The following is a 21,773-nucleotide window of genomic DNA, read 5'->3' as shown; positions in this document are numbered from 1 at the left end:
TAGTTCAAAAGAATCCCAGCCTCGAGGTCAGCGATGGAGCAGTGCTTTGGGAGACGGAGCTTATATTTCACATGCCTGCTTTGTATCTGACCTGACGCAGGGCACCAGCCGCTGGAGCTGTGCTCTCCGTGGCATTAGCAATCATTAACATGCTCAGAAAACTTGGGGAAACAGGCACGCTCGAGCATAAAAACGCCGCTGCCGATGGCGCTTGCATTTTGGCTCCCCCATTAACAACAGTGTTTCTTAGAGGGAGAATAATTGTGCTTTCAGATTTCGTGGGGAGGTTTCCCAGTAGCTGAGAATTTGGCTCTGTGGAGAAGCAGGAATATCTTGTGGACGTGTAACATAAGCGTTAAGCAAATGTAAAAACCAGGCTCAGCAGGGAAAAAGCTGCCTTATTTTGTGTGCGAGCGTATGCGGGACAACTGTTAAACCCTATGGAAAAGAGGCTACAAATAGGCAGGTCTCCCTGTTTCGGGTGATCCTTGAATTATTATTTGTGAAAGGGGCAAACCCCCTCTCTTTTTATATTTGCCGTTGCTAACCAGCTGTGCAAGAAGTTAAACATAGTAATTAACCCATATGTGACCCACTACATTTGACTGATTTCCAGGCAGGGACGGAGCGGTAACTCTAGCCAGCAATTTGAACCTACCATGTTCGTAATGATGATTTTACAGTGTAATGGTTGCACTAAATCCTTTCACTTTTGCTCTGTAGCCGCTGTTGTGACAAGAAAAGCTGTGGCAACAGAAATGAGACTCCATCAGATCCAGTGATAATTGACAGGTAAGGACTGCTATTGTTTCCTTCCATTTTTTTTTCTCCCCCTCCTCATTATAATGAAACACCTGCCCTGTGTTGCTAGTGGGGAAGAATTAGGAGTATATACGGATGAAATTTTGTTTTTGATACCAAATTAGTTGTGCTTTGCAATTGCGATCGCCACGGAAGGGCCATATGGAGGATAACGGAGCGACCTGCTCTTTGGAGGGCTCCGCTTCTTGTAACTGATTCATGTGCATAAAGAGGAGATTTTTCTTTCTGACTTTCTGTGGCTCAATTCACATGCTGTGCCAGGGAAGCTTCAGGAATAAAATAATAATAGTTTGTGATTTATGAAATGTGGTTGGGTGCTTATAAATATTTAACTTTTATTTGAAAAATGTTTGAATCATTATCACTTTTAGCTACAGTAGTTCTGTTGGATGCAATCCATCTACATTTTAAGGTTTTTATTTATGCATAAAAACAGTTAAAAAAAAAGATCTGCAAAGTAAGGTTTTTTCTCTTGTTATTTTCTTTGGTTGGAATACTATTTTGACTGTATTGTCAGTTGATTAATTCATTTTTGCCTGTCTTAATTATTGTGTTTTTAAACAGATCCATATTGCTAATCTGACATCACCGAGTAAATCACTGTAGTACAATACATCTATTTTAGTTTTTCCGAGCCACGCGTAGTTTCTGTGCTTGCAAATTATGCAAAATGGTAGCCAAATAGTCATTTTTACATTTTAATTGTCCAAACTCATTGTACAAAGCCATGTGCGATAACCAGGTTATTATGCAGCATTACTCTAGCAGAGTTAAATGGCCATGAAGTACTGAAAGTGTCTGTCATCAGCTGGGGAAAGCAATACCCTTGCACTAACCTGTGAACAGAGGGACCCCGAAGGGAAACTCTCTCTCCATATAGGGCTGAAAGCATAGAATAGTGTGCTTCTCCTTGCATTATTGTCTGAGTTAATGTTTGCTATATTAAGTTTAAAGTGTCTTCCGCGCCAGCGTGTCCGTTTTATGAAAGAAGGTGAAGAGGGTTTGATGTGTTGGGTGCCACACGCAGAGAGCGGGCCAGGGATATGGCAGAGCTTGCCTGGCATTGTGCTCATCCAGACTCCCAGATTTACAGTTCTGGTTCGAATTTGGTAAGAAAGTGCATATATTGGGAGCTTATAGCAGATGTTTTGATTAGCTATAATAAGTAATCCTGAGAATGTTTAAATCTCAGAAGGTATCTCTATCTATTTCAACTAGGTATATTTTCATCTCCTGTGAGCATTAGGTAGTACCAGGGAAAGTGGGGGAAAAGAGAACCCCACAGTGAAATCTGTATAGAGATGTGTTTTATAAGCATGCTGCAGAGTTGAACACTATAAACATGGTGTTGAGTGGCATTTTGAGCAACATGAAAGCTACAAAATTCACATGAATTTTTCATTGTACTGGAAAGTGAGATGTTAGGATGCTAATGGCAGGTTTACGGAAATATTTTGTTTAACTATCTAGTATGCAAAACTGCTAGTTGCAAATCATTTTAAATTATGAAAGCCAGAGATGCTGTCTGTTACGTGCTTCCTGCAAAATGAGGAAAACAGTTACATGAAAAAAACAGATTTAGCTTCCTAGCAGTGATCAATTTATCAGTCTTTACGTAAACTGATGCAAAAGGTACCAATTCTGAAGATTATTTTTAAAATGCAAGCTAAACATAATTTAAAGATGATAATACAAACCCTACCTCACCACCCGTACCGAATCACGCTTGGCTTGCGAATGGGTTAAGCTTTTAAGTCCTTGACTTGGTTTTAAATTGTGACTTTGATATAGAAGGTTGATATGACTGTCGTTTGAATAACATTTGATTTTGACCTGTTCCTGTGGGTTGCAATGGTATAAGAAATTTGACTCAGCAGTACTGTAATTAGCCCTCCCCGTGTTTTTGAAACAGGATTGTGTTACCTGGATTGCATTAGTGTGGCTTCTATTGTTGCCGCTTCGCATCTGTCCCAGTAGGGTACTTAAAACCTTTTCTTGGCCGGGGCTAGTTCAAACAATTTAGGCCAAATAAGTATGTGCTTTATACAGTCAGTGGCTTTAGTGATGTTTCTTGTGACATTTATCCTACCATTTTTTTTTTTCCCCTTTTGGTTTGGAAAGGATGAAGTGGTCTGTATGGAGCCTTTTTACCTTAAAACGAGTCCTTTAAAATTGTTGTAACATTAAAATGCCTGCACAAGTCAGAACATGTGTTTAGTTGTACTCTATTGTCACTTCTCCATGCACACAATTTTTAACTATTATGTCAATTGATATGCAAAACCATATTTAGCTATTTTTATTTGCATGTAAGCTTACAGAATTCATTTACCATTTGGGCTAAAGCACTCCCACATGCCTTACACTCTGGTAAAGTCTTGCCTGTGGATTTAATCTAAGTCTTGCATCAAATCCTGTGAATCCACAGACTCTGACCTAACATAGAATTTAATGTAGGATCTATCCATGGGATTTTTGACATATGTACTTACATGGAAATGCTATCCTCGTCTTACATGCTGGAATACTATTTTGGATTGATTAATTCTCTTTGATGAGGCTAGAGAAACTTGGGATAGAGAGAGCTCCGTCTTTGTGGTGGTTTAGTGAACTTGGCAAAGAGGCTGTTTGGCAACTTCAAAGTTACATGTGTTGTGTTCTTTTTCAAACCCTAGATATATATGAAAACTAAATCATATATTTTTATTTAATCAAAATGTGGGATTTAAAAAAAGTTTGAAACAGGACACGACTTTATCCTTTATAAAATTGCTTTATACTTTGCTCTATTATAGTATCAGCAGATACAGCAGTGAAAGGCACCTAAAGACATTTATACTCATATAGCGATCTAAATTTTCTCTGGAGAACAAAATAAATCTATTATGCTTATAGAGCAGTCGTTTCAAGGAAGTTTCTTGGAAACCTGTGTGTGTCTGAATCATCTTCTTAGCATAGCCTGTATATTTTATCGCTAATCCAGTTACATGTGTTGAGATGAGGCTCTGATGAACAGGAACTCATTTTAAAAGGGGTATTATTGTCACAATACAAACGCACAATTCCTCCTACAAGCGCAGTGGCAGGGCTGCATTGTAATCACACTTAAAGAAAACACAGAGCACTTCCTGTTATTAAATTAAATTCTGGATTGATTTAACTTTCAAATTGTAACTCATATTTGAATTTAAAAGGTTTGCAATAAAATTCCTGTGAAGAAATTGAATAAATTGTAGTTTTATTACCACTCTGGATATCCTGGTGTCCTAACCTTTTTCCTTACAGTTATAGTTATAGTTATAGTTCAATAAATAAAACCTCATTAGACTATTCCCATTTCAACGAGTTTATTAAATTTTACAGGAGTAATTAGCATAAGCTGTGCTAATTTTTCTGGAAGACTAATGAGAGAGCTTCCTAATTAGGTTTGCTTTGTAAAAATCAGAAAAGATGATAATGACAAAAGTCACATAGGGGAGAAAGTGGGGCTTTATATTATTCCTTGGTTCAGGAAAGAGGCTCCTCTCTCGGCATTCTGTTCCAAACTTTTAAACCCAGTTTACCGTTGTCGAGACCAACCTTTAATGGTGTTACCTGTGCCTGCTGGGCCTTCTTTACCTTTTACAGTTGCATCCAGTAAACAGGAGTCCTATTGACTGATGAAATAGGAATAACCACTGCAATCCCAAATACAGTGGCAGAAAAATCTCAGCGTGTAGGATCTGTACTGTTTACCTCTAGCGTGCAACGTTGCATGGACAAAGGGCTGAAAACAGCCCGTTTGGCAGTTGCTGGTCCATCCTAAATTTTGCTTCTTCCCAGAGCAGACGAGCAGGCTGATGACAGTGACCTGAAATCGGCTTTGCTGAGATTTACCAATACAGATGAGACCTACGACCGTCTATCTTTTGGATAGATAAACTTTAGCTGCGGTGTAAGTTAACAGGCTTTGTGCTGGAGCTCTCGCCGGGTGAGACCGTGTGCCCTTAGGTGGCAGGTCAGCATGAGGATGACTAGGGTTTCTTCTGGCCCTTGTCTGGCAATATACTGAAGTTCTTCACATGCTGCTTTGGATGCAATTTCTGAGGAATGAGGCTCCCTCTGGCTTTGAAGAGGCAGCTTATGCATTTCCAGTGCAATCAGAGCTCTTGTCCATGGAGCAGGAGTGGGAACTCATGGATTGGAGGCCGTAATATTTTTTATGCATTATTATCAGATGACACCAAGGTACATTTTAATGCATGACCTGCTGCAAGTGTTTGAAAGGCCTGTGTGCTTTCGATACCTGCTGTATGGGATACTTGACTGGGGCTCTCTGTAATCCGTCCCTGGTACACCCAGCTGCTGTGGCTAGGGAGGGAGCCAACTTACCTACATATGTTTTTGAAATCTTTCAGCCTTTAACCTGAAAAATTTTATGTTTGTGGGTAGGATTTCACTGTGCAATGACATGAAAAGAGGCGTGAATGACTTTCAATGTCTCCATTTTACCACTTTACAAGTCATCACATAGTGGATTGTATTTTACGGGCCTGATCATCTTTTCATCCTAAATACCAGGCAGGTGGAAAAATGACACACAGGACTGTATCTCACTCACTGCATCCTCCCCACAAATACACTTGTTAGGCAGATGTGGCGATTAATGCATTTTGCAGTAGCTTTCCGTGCCCAGAGGGAGGGTGATAGAGATGCGGGCGGGCTGGCAGAGCAGGCCAGCTTCGGGAGGGGTGCCGGCAAGAGGACGACGTGGGTGTTTTGCTTGGGAGGGAGCTGCTGAGGATTGCTTTGCGGCAGGGGGTGGGATCAGCGCTGCAGCTGATCCGCCAGCCACACTACAGGGACATGGGCTCATCATAACACTGGTGTGACAGCAAAGTGGCAGAAGATGCCAGGCGCTTTGGCAGTGGTGCCTTTGCAGGAGCCCCAGTTCTTGGTCCCCCTGGCCATATGTGGTACGTGAACGTGGCTGTGTGGGGTCAGGGGAAGGTGTCCTGCTCCCCCCTTGCCCACGTTGGGGACAGGGCTGCAGGAGGCTGCGGGTCCCATCCGTCCTGGGTCCTTGGGTGGGTTTTCCACACAGGAGGGCAGGCATGGCTCTCTGACAGATGTCAAGACATGGGTGAGAAATGCTCCCGGGCCTGAATATTTGGCAGTTCTCTTCAGTCTTGTACTAGAAAGTGCCCACCTCATTGCTGTGCCCCTTCCAGAGCCAGATGGGAGTTATTTATCCAGCGGGGAGGGAGTCCAGCAGAAACTGGGTGACAGAGGACTGCCCACAGCACCGCACGGAGATGTCTCCCAGGCTGTCTTTTAAGGCTGTGCTGACTAAACCCTCAGGGCCTCTAAGCAGGGCATTCAGACGGGCAGAAGTTGGCCTCGAGCATTTCATGCAAGCTTCCGGAGCCTGTGAACCCATACATTTCTGAGAGGGGAGGGACCGAAACACACATCCTCGATGATTTGGTTGTGATTGATGCATCTGAGAAGCATTACCCAAAACATTTCCCACATGACTTAGGCAACCAAAGGTATTTTGAGCCTTTGTGAGATAAATGGGAGACTCTGGTCAGTAGATGTTTCTCACGTGGAGAGTCAGACATGCTTGCCCCTCTACCAGCGCCCCTAATGCATGCGGTGTCAGTCCTCTTTCTGGGGAAGAAATCGCTAGAGCTGGGGGTAACTTTGCAAGAGTTCTTGCAAAAATCTCTTGGTTTCAGTCTATTTGGGTTAGCACATATTGCTACTGCTTCAAAATTCATTTATTTTGCTCTTGGGGTTGAGTGAACTCGATCAGGGTCAAACCAGCTCCTGCTTATTGTTTGTTTGATTTCTCTCTCCTCCACCCCCAAGTATAAGAATTTTTGTATAATTTCAAAACTGTTATGCAAAACCTTGATTTGGTCTCAGCTTCACTCAGCAGGTTTGTGATTTTCTCAGCAAACCTGTTCTGAGTTTTCAGTTTGTTATAAAACCCCAAACCAGGCAAGTTTTATGTGGTTTTGGGTTTCACTGCAAACATTTCACACTACCCTAATAGTTACTTGCTTCTCTCAGTGATGCCTTTTGAATCTGCAGCTAATGTTTTGGGCTTTATTTCACTGCGATCTTATGCCTGATTATTACTATTTAATATGATAGTGATATAACAGAGGCTCCTATTGCAAAGAAGACTCATTGTGCTAGACGCTGTGTAGTCTCTAGCTAGGTAGATGATCCCATTCCTGAAGAGAAGTGCTTCTCCTGACGCAGTTTGAAAATTGAGATTGAGGTTTTTCTACGGAGAATAAAAAACTTAGGCTTGTATTAAATGTCCTGGGGATGAGGGAAACTGAAGGCCAATCTACTGTGTTGCTTTTGGCATTTGACTACCATCTTTAGTGCTCACCTGTAGCCCTTTGGGGCTTGGCCAGTTGTGTTGTCAGCCCAGAAAAGTGACTTGAGTGCACACGTGGGATGTGCTGGACCTGCTGCCCTGAGACCCCCAGGTCAGTGTGTCCATGTCCATATAGCTCTGCTCTGCCTTGGGTGGATGGTGAGCCCGGGGCGAGCAGCTCTGCACCTACTGCTTTCAGAGCCGCGGCTGCCAGCAGGTCAGTAAGTCTCTTGGGCTCTTTCTGAAAATCTTGGTCTTGGTCAGCAAGGGTTAAAAATTTTAGGAGACTGCACTGGCTTGTCGAACTCCTAGAAATCCATCCTGAAGACCCTATGGGTTTGCTTGTGCAGAGGAGCACCCCCAGGTTTAATTGAGACCTCGTGGATTGCCCTGCTGCTCCACTGAGATGGCAGGATTCGGGCATCCGAGATTAAAGGTGCTTTAAAAAGTTTGGCTGCCTCTGTGCAGTGACCTCCTGCAGCATCAGGAAAGGTCCAAGTGCACCAGTCTGGTCCCAAGAGGAGCCCAGGGCCTGGCAGGGTGATCTGTCCCTTTGTTTCTGGTCACAAAACTTCAAATGTGCTATTCATACCTATCGATTTCTTAATATGAACTCCTACTTCAAAGCGTGTCCTGCAGCAGGGAGGATGTGCTTGGCGCAGTGGGCTCCCTGGCTCCACACAGCTCAGTGCCAGTTCTTCTCTTTCTCAAGAGTGGGGATTTTTTTTCTGGGGAAAAAATACTGGCTTTTTCTCATATGCATATATATGTACACACAGTTTCTGGTGTGGATAAATTTACTGTCCCATCTTAACACCTGATTTATTCACATATTTGCTGTCGCAGTGGGAATGCGCGCGTGAATAAGAGCGATAGGAAAATGTATTTGCAAAGATCATCCTCATTTTTAATGCAGATTAGCTAAAATTGTTCTGAATATGAAAAATGTATCTCACCTCTATCCCAGCATTTATTTGGTAGAAACATAACCCAAGACTTATTCTGCAGAAGCTGAGGTGTATGAGTAGTTTTCTTCCTGTGAGTAGTCATAAATGTTTGCATGTTCTAGCCATCGAAATGTATTCTTGTAAGTAATTGGCCACACCTACAAAAATAACTATGCTAAATTCAAATTCACTTCTGCTTGCTGGAAGTATATAATTTTAGTACAACATCTAACTAATAAAGTTAAAAGAGAGTAAGAAACAATTGTAGGTTTTTGTGTAAATCACAACTGAGATAACTTTCTAGAAACAGATTTAACGCTGTCCTCAGAGAGCAGCAAGTCTCTGTAGTAGTCGTGGTAAATACTGGTATGAATTCTTCTCTTTCCCTGTAGCATCATGGGTTTTTTTTCTGAAACAGTTCTGGAAAAGTACAGAAAAGCCATACAAAGTTCCCAGTGTGTCACATTAGCAACTTTGCATAGGTAGTTTGTGATCAGAATATATTACTGTATCAAATGAGTGTTTACTTTTTTTGCTAAGGACAGTATTTTAGAGGTTTTTTTAAAGCAGAACGAATAATTTTCTACCCACTTTTTAAAAACAGTGTTTGGAAATAGGAAACGTGAAAACAAATTTTCTGGTGCTGTTAATATGTGAATTATATGAAATTAGTTATTAAAAGGCTTTATTTCAAGTCACTGAAATTATATACTGGACAGTAGTAAGGTGACCCAGATATAGACCCTTTCATGGCAATCATTGAAATGCCATGAACAGTACTGTTTTGTCTTTGGTTTCTTGCTGCCTCTGAAGGTGTAGGCAGATGAAGATAACTTTAAAAAGAGCTATTTCTCCAATTACAAGCTTTTGTCCAAGAGCAGAGAGAGATTTTTAGACTAACAACATTCACTGTAACAAAATTAAATTCCCTTCATCTGACAAGAAGTTGAGTTTGGCAATAGTTCGGGATTTTTTTTATTGGAGATATAGCAGGAGTCACCCTTTATACCCCCGTTTTTCCCTCCAGCGGCGAGCTGGCCAGACCTGAAAGGCAGGGACCCGAATCTGGGGGGGGGAGCGGGGTGGGGAAGGGTAGGTGGGCACAGGATGGTGTCACACACGGCGAGAGCAGAGTGGCCACCAGTACGCTGGGGACATCGTTTTGCCCGTTGCCGGTGAAGTGCGGGTTGCCCTTCCCAGTGGTCCCGGGGGGCGAGGGAGCAGCCTCACCACCGCCGCCCCCCCACCGGGCCGTGCCTGGACGCCCGGCCAAATCTCTCCAGTTTTGTAACAACACAGTAACGTCCAAAATGGCATTCCACAACTATGCCATCTTGCTAACCGGCTGAGGCACAATAGTTCAGTAATGTAATATAAAAAGTAATGGTGTTAGCTAACACATCCTTAATAAGATATTGTCCGCTGCTCTGCCATATGCTACCGAGCAGGCTTTCCCTCTGTGGGGCTTTTGAGTTCTCTCAATAAGATTATTTCAAATACTCTAATCCTGAATCATTGACATGAATACAAAAGCCTAGTGACATCTAATAGATGCCTCTTAGCTTTGCTTTTCCTCTTGTTCCTTTCCTTTTTCTTCTCTTTTTACCTGACAAAAAGCTTACAGACACTTGGGCTCTGTCTCTCAGTACCAGCATGTGGGTCCCCTCATGAAATATAAAGGAGGAAAAAGGGCTGACATAGGGCTGATAAGCCACAGAGCAAAGGACCATAGATTAAAAGTAAATGCCAGTAAATCCTACCCTGTACACTCAGTTGTTCTTTTATTGTTTTCTTTAACTCTTCCAGTGCCATGCCGGGCTAGAAAGAGATGAAAAATGGGGTTAAAAAAAAAGGCGATGCTGCAGTGTCATAGTGCCAGGGTCCTAAAGGCTTGCTGTACACTTGGATTTTCTCAGCTCTCCTCTCACCTTGACTTTCTAATCAGAGTTGCAGACTGTTTCAGCTAATCGCATCATTCAATTAGCTGAATGTTTAAGTCATTTTTTCAAAGATGATTAACTAAAAAAAAAAAAAAAAGACACCCCCAAGTGACATGATTGTGACCCTGGAAAGGATAAATTTTATATAAAGTGAATGTTAGGAAGAATTGATATCCCACTGTGAGTGTCTAGCAATAAAAAAAGGATCTTCCTCTTGTTAGTGCCTCGATGACTGTCAGAGACAGAAAATCATTTTCTGTTCATCTTCTTTTGGACTTTGCCAAACTGTTCATCTGTTGACTCCAAAATTTGCCTTTGGAAAAGTTATTGGTACAGGATACAGCCAGTGTCTATAATGGGTTAAAAGGAAGCTGTTTAAAACATAATAATTTTCCTTCATTTTCTCCATGATTTTGCAGGGAGATTCTCAGGCTTTCCTGACCAGGATAACCATCCGCTTCCACCCAGTTGAGTCAGGTCTTCTCTGTAATCTCCCTGAATATAATCTTTCAGTTGGATTTTTTGGCATCTGCATCACTACATAACCATTGGCTGACTTCCCAGATGTTAAGTCACTTTGATAAGTGGATGTTAAAAACCACTTTACCTAGTTCAGATTTTGTAGAAGGATGACACAAGAAGAGGAGAAATGTATTCTGTATTCATTATAAAGTTCTTTGCTCTAAAAGAAGAGGAAAATTAGCCACACTTGGAGCTATTAAGATCTGATGGTAGCATCTCCTCCAGTCTGCTCCATGCGCCTCTGCAGCGCTTGCACAGTCCCGCACGGGCCGGGATTCAGCTGCAGATGGGAGCACGTCCCATGGCACGTCTCGCTGGGGGTTATGCAGGCAGGAGAAGAAAAGGACCTGCACGTGTTTTGTGATAGCTGCCCCACAGCTAGGATCAGGATTTGGCCCTTCGAGGGAATCCCACTGCATTACAAAGGAGTGCCCTGCGTGATCCTGGACTCTTCTGGGGTCTGGGGCAGAATTTGTTTCTCAAGCTGGGGCTTCTTAGGTGCTAAAAGCAGCTCCGTAAAACTTGGGTTTTTTTCTTATCTCTGAGTCTTGGGTGCCCGTTGGCACCATGGTCTGATGCTACTGGGCTCCAGGGGTCTCTGTGCTCCATTGGGCTGCCAGGCTTTGAGTGCTGCTGAGTCAGGGGCATAGCGAGAGAGAGCCTCTACCCTAAGGAGCTAAACAATCCCTAGGATACATGTACCTTTTTTGTTTGTTTGTTTGTTTAAAGCATAGTGAGCTCCGTAATAGCTCTGGCATTCTGAAAAATGGAATAAACTGTACTGTGGTGTAAGAGGAAAACTTCTCGCTAAACCCCATTATATGTACATGAATTGTCGTCTGTTGTATACCGCATGGCAGGAGAGAGGAACTTTTTTTTTTCTGAAGGATTGCCCCGCTGTGACAATGGTAACTTAATTTGTCAGAAATTACAAGAACATTATTACATCATGCCCTAATGCATCGTTAGTGCATTAATACTTTTGAAGTCATTGGAGTTTTCCTAATAAATGCCTTCAAAGTCGGCTGGGCATTCATAAATTTGAGTTTTCGGTATTATAATTGTAATTGAGACACCTATTTTCCCTGATTAATTCTTGAGGTTTTTATGTAACAGTCAGCCTTGCTGACATTCGCAGCCATCCGCACTTGAAAGAATAACAGGCTGTTAGTATTTGTGTTATTGTAAAGTGGCATGATTTGGGGGGAAAAAAAAAAAGAGGGAGACTGTTCTCGGGGAAACAAAAGAGAATTTTGGGAATGCTTTTTGCCATGGTAACCCAGTTATCGCTCATTAATCTGTCACATATGAAACAAGTTCCAGACTACAACACACTTAAACAAGGCAGCGTTCCCGGGGGGTTCGCCCCCTCGGCTGCTCTACCTCTTACCTGCAGGCAGCATCCCAGCCGGGCTCTGCGCAGTGCCGCAAGGGTTAACGACTGCAGAAAATCCCATCATGTGCCTGGTTGGCTCTGAAAGAGGGGGACCCCCTCCCCGCTTTGGCCACCTGGGCTGCCCCTCCCTGCCACCCCAAAAGCAGCTCCCTGGGGAGATGGGGGAGCCGGCCCCGATGGGCGCCGCTGCTCTGGCTTTAGGGGCCGCCTGTATCTCCAGAAGGAAGGAAGTTTTTTTCCTTCATTTCCAAGATAAGGTGTCATTCATGAGAGCAGCGTGCTGAACTAATCAGGTTAATTGAGAGGCCCTGAATAGCTCTCATTGAGCGGATCCCTCCTTCCTGCTCAAGGCAGATAGTGCAGACGGAGAGATTACAAGTGCCTTAAACTCTTTCTCTCCATCTCTGAATTTCACACCGATTTCAGGATGACGAGGGTCAGAGTAGACGCGTGACATGGGGGTTGTACAATTTAGCTTTGCTGGGAGCAAGGCGTTTGTTTTTTTTTCTTTTTTAATCATCATCATTATGATTATTTTTTAGTGCGGCCAGAGCCTTGGATCTGAGCAGCTCTCCTGATGCCAGGGACACCCTGCTGATTTACACCAGCTGGAGTGGTGCAAATTACTCCACTGTTTTGGAAAGATGTAGAGGACTAATCCAGTCGTGTGATTGGCTCTAGATTGACCTGCTCTTGAGTGTTGTTAATATTAAAATTATTTGAGACCTAACTCATGGCAGGGCTGCAGGAAACATTAATTTTAAAAAGATGTTTTCAGTGTTTGAAGCAGATAGCAGTTGGTTTTATTGCCTTTATGGTATCATTTCCCTTTAAACCCTTCTAATCGAAGTGGCTGTACATAATTTTATTCAAGTTTACCAGAATGCAAAAGCATTTCCCTCTGGATGCTCTTGCCAAATTAGGAACATCCAGGCTCCAAACCTCACTCTAATCTTCCTACTCACCACAGTCTATTACATTTTCTTTGCAAATATTGTAACTATTAGAGTAAAGGAGAGAGAATTTTCAGAAAAACAAATTCCCCAAAAGTAGTGTCCCCCCCACCCCTTCTCCAAGCCAAACTGGTTGCTTAGTTCAATTTAAACACGAGCATCGTTGTCCCCGTTGGCCCCCCTCCTCCCCCTGGCTTCTTTTGCTTGGAAGTTTCAGGAATGACTTTAATTATCTCTACAATCAAATTCTCACTGCTGTCCCTGTGAAAGCGTGTAGTCATGGATTGCTGGGATTATTTTCTTTAGCACTTGGGGATAGAGAAACTGGTTGTTTGGAAATGAGAACCAGCTGGGTTCTCAGAGCTGGCGTTTGGAGGGAGCCACTTTGCACACAAACCCTGCGCGGAGCAGAGTCGTGAACTCAACCACCAAATTACCGGCGCTTGGTTTGCCACATGGGATTATGCAATATTGGGGCTGATTTTTGTTTATCTCATTAATATGCATCTTCAGGGTGGCTGCTGCCAGAGCTTGCTTTAACTCCTCACAAAACTTTATCGAGGCGGAGGTGTATCCCTGCAGTGCCATTCCCGGGCTTCACCTGCCTAAAACATAGAAAATAAAATTAAACCCCCGATAGGAGATAACCTTATATCGGACACGTGTTCTGCAGATGGCAGGTAAGCAGGTAAAAAGAAGTTAATACAAGATAAGAAAGAGCAGAGATAACTTCTCTTTCGTTGCCCTAGAAGACAAGCTGCAGGGGTGATGTTCTTCCTTTCTTTCCAGCTTGGAGAAATTAGTTATTTGCCATACCTTATTAATCTGTTTTAGTGCCAAATTCAATTTGAAATTAGGACCATACGTCTAGTCGGAAATTATATGACCTACGCTTTTAGCTGAGTATTTTGTCATAGGGAAAGGCGCGGAAATCTTCTTCATTTAGTTATAAGGATGCAAATTTGGATATACTTCACTGGATTTAAGGTAGCTGCTCCAGATTTCTATCTTTTTTAATAGACAGAAGTGTTCATTCTTTGGAAGACAAGAATTTGTGTTTAAGGTTTATTTACATTTAAAATATCGATATAGAATACATACATATCTATATAATTTCTACTTTAAGGGTTCTCTCACACTCGTGCACCCTTGCACAGCCTGTGTTTTACTGCAAACTGTTGTTAGGGTGGTTTACGTTTGAAATTGTGACTTTTTAATGTTTGAAATGCAATAGTGACTAAATCGGTAGCTTAGGTAAAAAGTCCAGAAAAGAAGTCTTCCAGTTCCTTTATTAAAAAAAAGTTTATAGCAAAGAAAATGATTGATTGCTCAGCTTTGAACAGCTACTTTTATATGATTTGATTTCTTTAATGCCTGGAATATAATGACTTTGACTCTATTAATATCCCCTTTAGCACAACTAAATTATTTTTTGAAAGATGAAACCATTTAGCTCCGAACATGCTTAGATCATACCATGACCTAAATACTCTCATGTATCACACACACGCACGCTGTTTTAGAGTTTTAGGCTGAAACAAATATTCTGCAGCCACCGTGACTCCAACATTTGAGATGTTTTCCACTTCTGCACGTTTTCTTCTGCTGATACATTTATTCAGTGTTTCAATTTATCATCTTATATGCATGTATACACGTTCTCACATGCGTACCGTGGTTTTGTATTTTTGGGTTTTTAATCTGGATTTTCCATTTCTCCCCCCCAACAAATAACTGCTGCATTTCCAGTCGCTCAAATTTGGACAGAATTTTACTTCCTGTTTCAAAGGTCAAGGAAAGCTGACCTCAACAGCAGTGTGGAGGCTGCTGAATTATTCATATCATTGACTTTGTGTCAGCTTCCACATTTGTGCAGAGGGATGTTTTATTCATTTATCTCATTTAGGGACCTGCTCTGCACCTGTTTCTACCATTAAGTACCCTGTAATTTGCATTTGATGCTAATTTAGTTTCATATCAGCCTGGTCCCCCCTTGTTAATTTAATTTTCTAAGACCCTTTTCATTACAGTAGAAATGTTTCCCTCTTTAAAGCAAACATCTATACAAGTAATTGTATAAACTGCCTTTTAAATAATATCTTTTAGAAGATTCCATCGTTTAATTCCTTAATTCCTATAATTAGCCATGGTTTGATTAATGTTTCAAAGGGTTAAATTAAAATGCAGAATTACTCAAATGCATACTTGAATAATTTTCTCTCTGCTGATAACAGTTTCTGCATTGCTGCTTTTATTCTACTCGTGATTCTGAATATTACATGTACTAACAAGCACTAATTTTCCTTATGTAGTGATTTTCCTCTGCTAAGCAATAGCTGTTCTTAATGTATAATTGTTGGAAACTCTGTATTGCCAGTGGGATACTTAATTTTTTTCTTCTGATCGATTGTAAACAGTTAAAGGGAAATGCTGTGACTGAGGAGCTGCGCTAGGTTTCTTTCCAGACTGTAAGAAACTTAAAGGGATCCTTTATTTTGCCAACAAACATCGCTGCTGTGTTCTCACAAGCAGCATGATTAGCGCCGATCGCTAAAGAGAATAATTCGGAAGGATTTACAACCATCATGGATTTGTTTGTGTAGGTGAAAATGTACATACGCTGTGATCCTACAGGGCAAGATGTTCTGTGATTGTCACCTCCAAGCGCATTTATGCATTTTCAGTGCAAGAATATGGCACCAGGGTAAATAAATGGCCAGAGGGGCTATAGTGGAAAATCCAAGTCCCTTCACTCCCCCGCGGGTTTATTTAGAACAAGGCTGGATAACTGCTGCTGGGGGTGGGCGTTGTGCTCCCGCCTCCCCGTGTGCTGGGGCTGTGGGATGGACACCCCCTCCCCTCCTTCCCCGGCCAGGGGAAAATGTAACTGCGACTCTGGACTTTCAGAGGTATGAAACCCCCATTTCTCGGTGGGTGTTGGAGAGGGGGACAGGGGAGGTCAGTGGAAATGTGGGGCTGGGAGCAGTGGGCAGCTGGGTTTCATTACCCCAGCAAAACAGCTCATGCTAATTCCTCCTTCTGTTTCCAATAGGGGGGAGTCGGGGCATCTATCCCAATGGTCCATCCCCCCAAATCCTTCCATGCCCTCCTAGGGATGGTAGAGGGGTAGAGACTTGGCCTTGGGCTCTGCTTTGACACCTCAGTGAGGGTCTCCAGCGCCCGGCCAAGGCTCTGAGCCGGTGCCAACCTACTGCTGCGGTGCCGCACACGGCGGGAAGGATGCAAGTCCAGCATATAGGGTCAGCTTTGCATTAGCTTTTGTTTTGCCCCACCAGAAGGTGACACTCCTCTTCCTCCAAGTCCCCCTGAAGTCACAACAAGTTTGGGGAGAGATGCCTCCAGGTTTGGGCTGAAAGGAGGCTGTTCTGCTCTTCTGCTTTCAGGTGGAGCCTGGGGGGCTTCCACTTCAAATAGTGCCCAGGGCTGCACCAGGGACCAGGTTTGGCTGTGATGGTCCCAAAAGCGTGTCTTACGTTACATGATGTGCCGCTTAGGTGAGCCTGAGATTTGGGCGGTGGAGCTGCTAATAGCATGAGGATATATGGGTTGAAACAAAACCTCTGGTTTTGCGTTGCTGTTAGGATGTTTTGCTTTTACTCTCTTTGATCTTGCAGGCTCTGTTTGTGCTGGCAGAGCCCCCAAACGCTGGTGTCAGGGGTCCAGAGTGCGTTGTGTCAGGGGTGCACTCCTGAGTGCAGCTGGTTCTGGGAGTACCAGAGATGGCTGATGGTCGGGCATGAACCCGAGTACCTGCAAACATCAGGGCAATGAAGGGCAACGAAGCTGGTGAGGGGTCTGGAGAACAAGTCTGATGAGGAGCGGCTGAGGGAACTGGGGTTGTTTAGGCTGGAGAAGAGGAGGCTGAGGGGAGACCTCATCACTCTCTACAACTACCTGAAAGGAGGTTGTAGCGAGGTGGGTGTTGGTCTCTTCTCCCAAGTAACAAGCGATAGGACAAGAGGAGATGGCCTCAACTTGTGCCGGGGAGGTTTAGATTGGACATGAGGGAAAATTTCTTCACCAAAAGGGTTGCCAAGCATTGGAACAGGCTGCCCAGGGAAGTGGTTGAGTCCCTGGAGGCGTTTAAAAGACATGTAGATGTGGTGCTTAGGGACATGGTATAGTGGTGGACTTGGCAGTGCTAGGTTAATGGTTGGACTTGCTGATCTTAAAGGTCTTTTCCAACCTAAATGATTCTATGATTCTATGATCACCTCTCTGAGCAGCCCCCAAATTCAGATATTCAGTAATTGTTCCCCTTTTACTTTATCATATACTCACAATAACGGCCTCAGTGCCGGGCATTTCCTGATTATTAATGACCAGCTGGGGTTAATGGCCCTTGCTTGTGCCTTGAGCCATCAGCTCCTCCCGACTGGTCATTAATTCCCAGGAAAAGCCCTCTGTGGAGGTCATTATTGCTTAATTATCTCCATACACTTTAATGCCAGTTTTGACAATGTACAGTCTCATACTTTGAGTTATAGGTACTTTATAATTCATTAAATAGCTTATCATTAAAACTGCAGATGATCTTGATTATTATTTATTAATGTTTTCCCTTTGATTTTTTTTTTTAAATCTGATGCTCCCGTGCTGTAGTAAGGAGGGGACAAAAGTAGATGGAGTATGGCTCTGATGCTGAATACCATTGTGCGGTTGCTCTCCCTGTCTGGAGGGATCTCCCTGGCTCTGAGAGGTCCTGAAGGCATCCTCAGCTCTGAGCTCAGCTTCCTTAGCCCTCAGGGGCCAGCAGAAAGACTTGAGGAGGAGTGGGATGGCCACCTCCACTGGAGCTCCCTATGCCGGCCCCATGCCGTGGAAGCGCTGGCAGGATCTGGCCCACAGTTTTGGCAGTTCTTGCCTCACTTTTCTCCTCACCCTGGACCAGATGCAGGCTGGGGGTTTGTTCTGGGAGCCCTTTTTCACCTTGGTGAGTTGTTCACGTGGTGAGCTCTCTTGGGGTTCATGGTGTGGCCCTTTCTCCAGCAGCACCGGGTTGGTGATGTGTTTTAGTGCAGTTAGGTGGTGTGGAAAATAAGTGGGACAGGCTTAAGCCAAGTAGAGGGACTTTAATTTGTACTTTTTAATAAGAGCATGCACCTCTTCCTCCTGGGAGAAGCTTATCTTTCTGTCACTCAGGTGTCCCTCTGCGTGGCACGACAGCTCTCCTTGCTGCAGCTGCTTCTGGCTTTGCACCTGCAAGACCAGAGGCTCAGGGCGCTGCCTGTGTGTACGTGCTGGGAAAGGTCCCACGTGCAGCACAGCCCAGATGGCTCTGCATTGGGCTCCTCGCTGAAATCACGACTCGCGGAAATGGCCAGAGGAGCACTGACATGTGCTGGTGCCCTCACTCGGGTAACGCTGCCTCTGGGGAGATTTACTGTCTTATTTGCCCCAAATGGTCCAATCCTGCAACCTTGTCTAGTTCTCTCCTATTTTCCATTTTTCCCCCCAGGCTTTACAAACAAAATATCTGGATAACAGAACGCTAAACCTCCGTGTCCACGGTTCCTCTGAGGTTTCGGTGTGCAGGAGCCCCGGTCAGCACCAAGGGGGGCTGTGACACTGCTTGGGGGGGCCCTCCTGCCACCAGCTCGGGGGCCACGATGCTGCCCCGTGCTCGGGGAGATTGTAGTGGCAGGAGGACTCCATTAGCCAGAAAACCCATTAGGATGTTTGCTCCCCGTACTCACACATCACTTGTACGTCTGTTGCTCTCCCCTGACAGCATCGAGTTATTTAGGCAACAATAATACAGATTTGGAGCTGTTTTCTCCATTACCTGCGTCTCTGTTGGTTTTGTGTTTGCTGGAGGAAAAGTTGCGTGTGGATGTGAAAATACTGGCCCCATTGAGCTGTGCCATCGCCTTTGGAGGAGGCCAAGATTTCACCCACTGTATTTGCTTTTCTACCTCTGAGCTGTGTTTGTTTACAAAACCTTCTTCTGAACTGCTATAAACCGCCCAACCGCTCTGCCTCCCAGTCCCAGTCTGCTCTGGCCTTCTCCAAAAACCAGTCCGTTTTGATTAAAATCATAATGTCATTTGAAAGCAGGGAAACAAACAAACCCAAAGCCTTGTGCAAAGTTTGAAAGTGGCATGTTGCTGCTGAGAGAGAGAAAAAAAAAAACCCAACCGAAAAAACAAAATCCAGACTCAACGGGTCTCCTGTTACCACTGTCAGGAGAGTCCAACGGCTCGAAGCCGATGAAGGGTTGCACGCAAAAAAAAAAAAAAAAAAAAAAAAGAGGGCGAAAGGGAGCAATGTTATTTATTTATTTATTTAAGAGCCCAAAAGATTTATGGTGAAGCTAATTTAGGAGCGCGCTCTATTCTAAGCTCCTGCTGTGTGCGAAAGTCAGCGGAGCAGGGGGACCGGGCGAGGATTTTAGGAGAAGGGCAGCAGAGCTGGGAACAAACCGCTGGTTCCCCCCCCCCCCCTCCCCGGTCTCAGTAGTGGCATTGTAGGTAGCCATGAATTAGGTCTCAGATCGGTGTCTCCTGGCTATAAATCCCGGCCGCGGAGCTGCGCTCACCGCGGGCAGCGAGGCCGAGGGCGCGGGGCCGGCGCTGTGGGCGTTGCCGTTAGCGACACGTAGCAGCGTTCCTCCCGGGCGGAAAAGCCCTGGCTCCACATTGTCGCCAGGGAAAGCCGAAGCAGGAGCCGCCCGCGCGGGCGGAGCGGGCCGGGCCGGGGATGCGCCCGCTGCCGGCGCGTGGCTCGGGCGGCGCGTGCCCGGGGGGGGGGGGGGGCGGCGAGCGGCTGCGGAGCCAGAGGGGTCCGGGGCACCGCCGCGGCTGAGCCTGCTCGCCTCGGTCCCTCTCCCTTTCTTCTTCCCTTTCTTTTCCCCTTTCTTTTCCCCTTTCTTCTGCCCTTTCTTCTGCCCTTTCTTTTTCTCTTTTTCCCTTTCTTTCTCCCTTTCTTTTTCCCTTTCTTTTCTTTTTCCCTTTCTTCCCTTTCTTCTTCCTTTTCTTTTTCCTTTTCTTTTTCCTTTCCCCCTTTCTTTCTCCTTCTCTTTTCTTTCTCCTTCTCTCTTTTTTCTCCTCTCTCTCCCCCCGCCTTTCATTTTCCCTCTCTTTTCTTTCTCTTTTATCTCTCACTTTTCTTCTTGTCTTCCCTTCTCTTTCTCTTTCTCTTTTCTTTCTCTTCCTTTTTTCTTTATCTTTTCTTTCTCTTGCTCTTTTTCCCTCTCCTCTCCTCTCCTCTCCTCTCCTCTCCTCTCCTCTCCTCTCCTCTCCTCTCCTCTCCTCTCCTCTCCTCTCCTCTCCTCTCCTCTCCTCTCCTCTCCTCTCCTCTCCTCTCCTCTCCTCTCCTCTCCTCTCCTCTCCTCTCCTCTCCTCTCCTCTCCTCTCCTCTCCTCTCCTCTCCTCTCCTCTCCTCTCCTCTCCTCTCCTCTCCTCTCCTCTCCTCTTTTTCCTTTCACTTTTTCCTCTCCTCTCTCCTTCTCTAATTTTTCCCTTGCTAAAAGCCAAAGGCAGAATTACAAATGCTGCTTTGGCATTGCGGTTTACGGCATTCTTCAGGGGTGTTTTCTTCTGCACAGTATGTTCTGTATCTTCCTTTTGGATCATCATCTCTGCAAAAGAGAAAATATTCCTTCTCAGTTAAGAGCAGAGAAGCATGGAAAAATTGCAAAGTGTAAGGAACATACAATGCTTCTTCCCTTTCTCAACACCCATATAATTACTGTTAAGCCAAACTGAAAAGCCTCAGGCTTAGAGATCAGTAGAGTAAAGTTACATTTTGCAAGACAAAAACTGAACTCAGTACTTAAAAAAAAAAATTGGTGACCAATTCTGTGTCATAGACTGTAAAAGCAGGCACAATATTTTGCTAGGGAAAAGCAGAAGCATTCAGGTTTGTTACCATATGGAATATAAAATTAGCTTTATTTACATTTATTTCTTTCCTCCTGCTTTACAGAGAGCAAACTTAGCTATTAAAACTCTTGATATGTTTGTTTTTCAAAAAGAATAAATAGCATGAATAAAGAAAACATCGGGGGGAATAGATGTGATGTACAGTGATGATGTTGCGCTTTTTTAAGTTTTAATTTCAGGGTGGGAGCACTGGAGCTGTGTTGGATGGGAAATGTATTCATGCAATGAAAGGCTGTGTTTGAATGCAGCTTTTTTGTTTACATTTTCAGCAAAACCAAGATGACACAGCTGGGCATGTTCAAAGTGAAATAAAAATAGGAATGAATAAATAAATAGTAGTAAAGAATAGTAGTAAATAAAAATGAAATCAAGTGAGCGGCGTGCTGAGCTTTGCGGAAGGCGCCCCCTCCGCCTGCCCAAGCGGCATCGGTCTGGGAAGGTGGCACGAGCCGATGGCTGGGGAAGGAGCGAGGGTGGTTGGGTGGTGCGGGGAAGCCAAGGGAAGAGGCTGGTGGGGCAGGAGCGGAGCTTCGCTCCTCCGCTGCAAGCTCTTCCTCCCGCACTGCAGCCTCATGGCTTTGACCTGCCCGGGTAGCTTTGTGCTGCTGAGAGCTGAGTATTTTTCTTGCGTGTTTTGGGGTGTAATGTTTAGTTGAGAAGGGGAAACTTCGGCTGCCTGTGCCAAATGCCATGTGGAAACCTCCTGCCTGCAGGCAGAGGAAGAGGAGGGGGTGGGAAAACCAGGGAGGCTGCCGGGGGGCTGGGAGCCGTAAGAGAAGAAGAGGCTGGGAGACCTGGAAGTGGCAGGCAGACAGAGATAGACAGCAATTAGGATCTAGAAGCAGACTGGGAGATAAGGAGTCACTGAAGATTTACTGTATGTATATGGACAGAAAGAAAGAGCGAGTATATT

General features: G+C 44.4%; 1 protein-coding gene across 4 annotated transcripts in view; it reads left to right on the top strand.

The window, feature by feature from the left end:
• Window positions 1–21,773, top strand: part of EBF1 (EBF transcription factor 1) — a 284,901-nt gene that overhangs the window by 18,325 nt on the left and 244,803 nt on the right. For all 4 annotated transcript variants that reach the window (XM_076349713.1, XM_076349712.1, XM_076349714.1 and 1 more), the window contains exon 6: window positions 724–792. In XM_076349713.1, coding sequence (XP_076205828.1) covers window positions 724–792 — 69 coding nt within the window. The remainder of the gene's footprint in view (window positions 1–723; window positions 793–21,773) is intronic.

The sequence above is a fragment of the Aptenodytes patagonicus genome, chromosome 12 (assembly GCF_965638725.1).
Source record: "Aptenodytes patagonicus chromosome 12, bAptPat1.pri.cur, whole genome shotgun sequence".
In the NCBI taxonomy this organism is placed as follows: domain Eukaryota; kingdom Metazoa; phylum Chordata; class Aves; order Sphenisciformes; family Spheniscidae; genus Aptenodytes; species Aptenodytes patagonicus.
The sequence above is the reverse complement of the archived record's forward strand: the minus strand, read 5'-3'. Positions and strand labels throughout refer to the sequence as shown.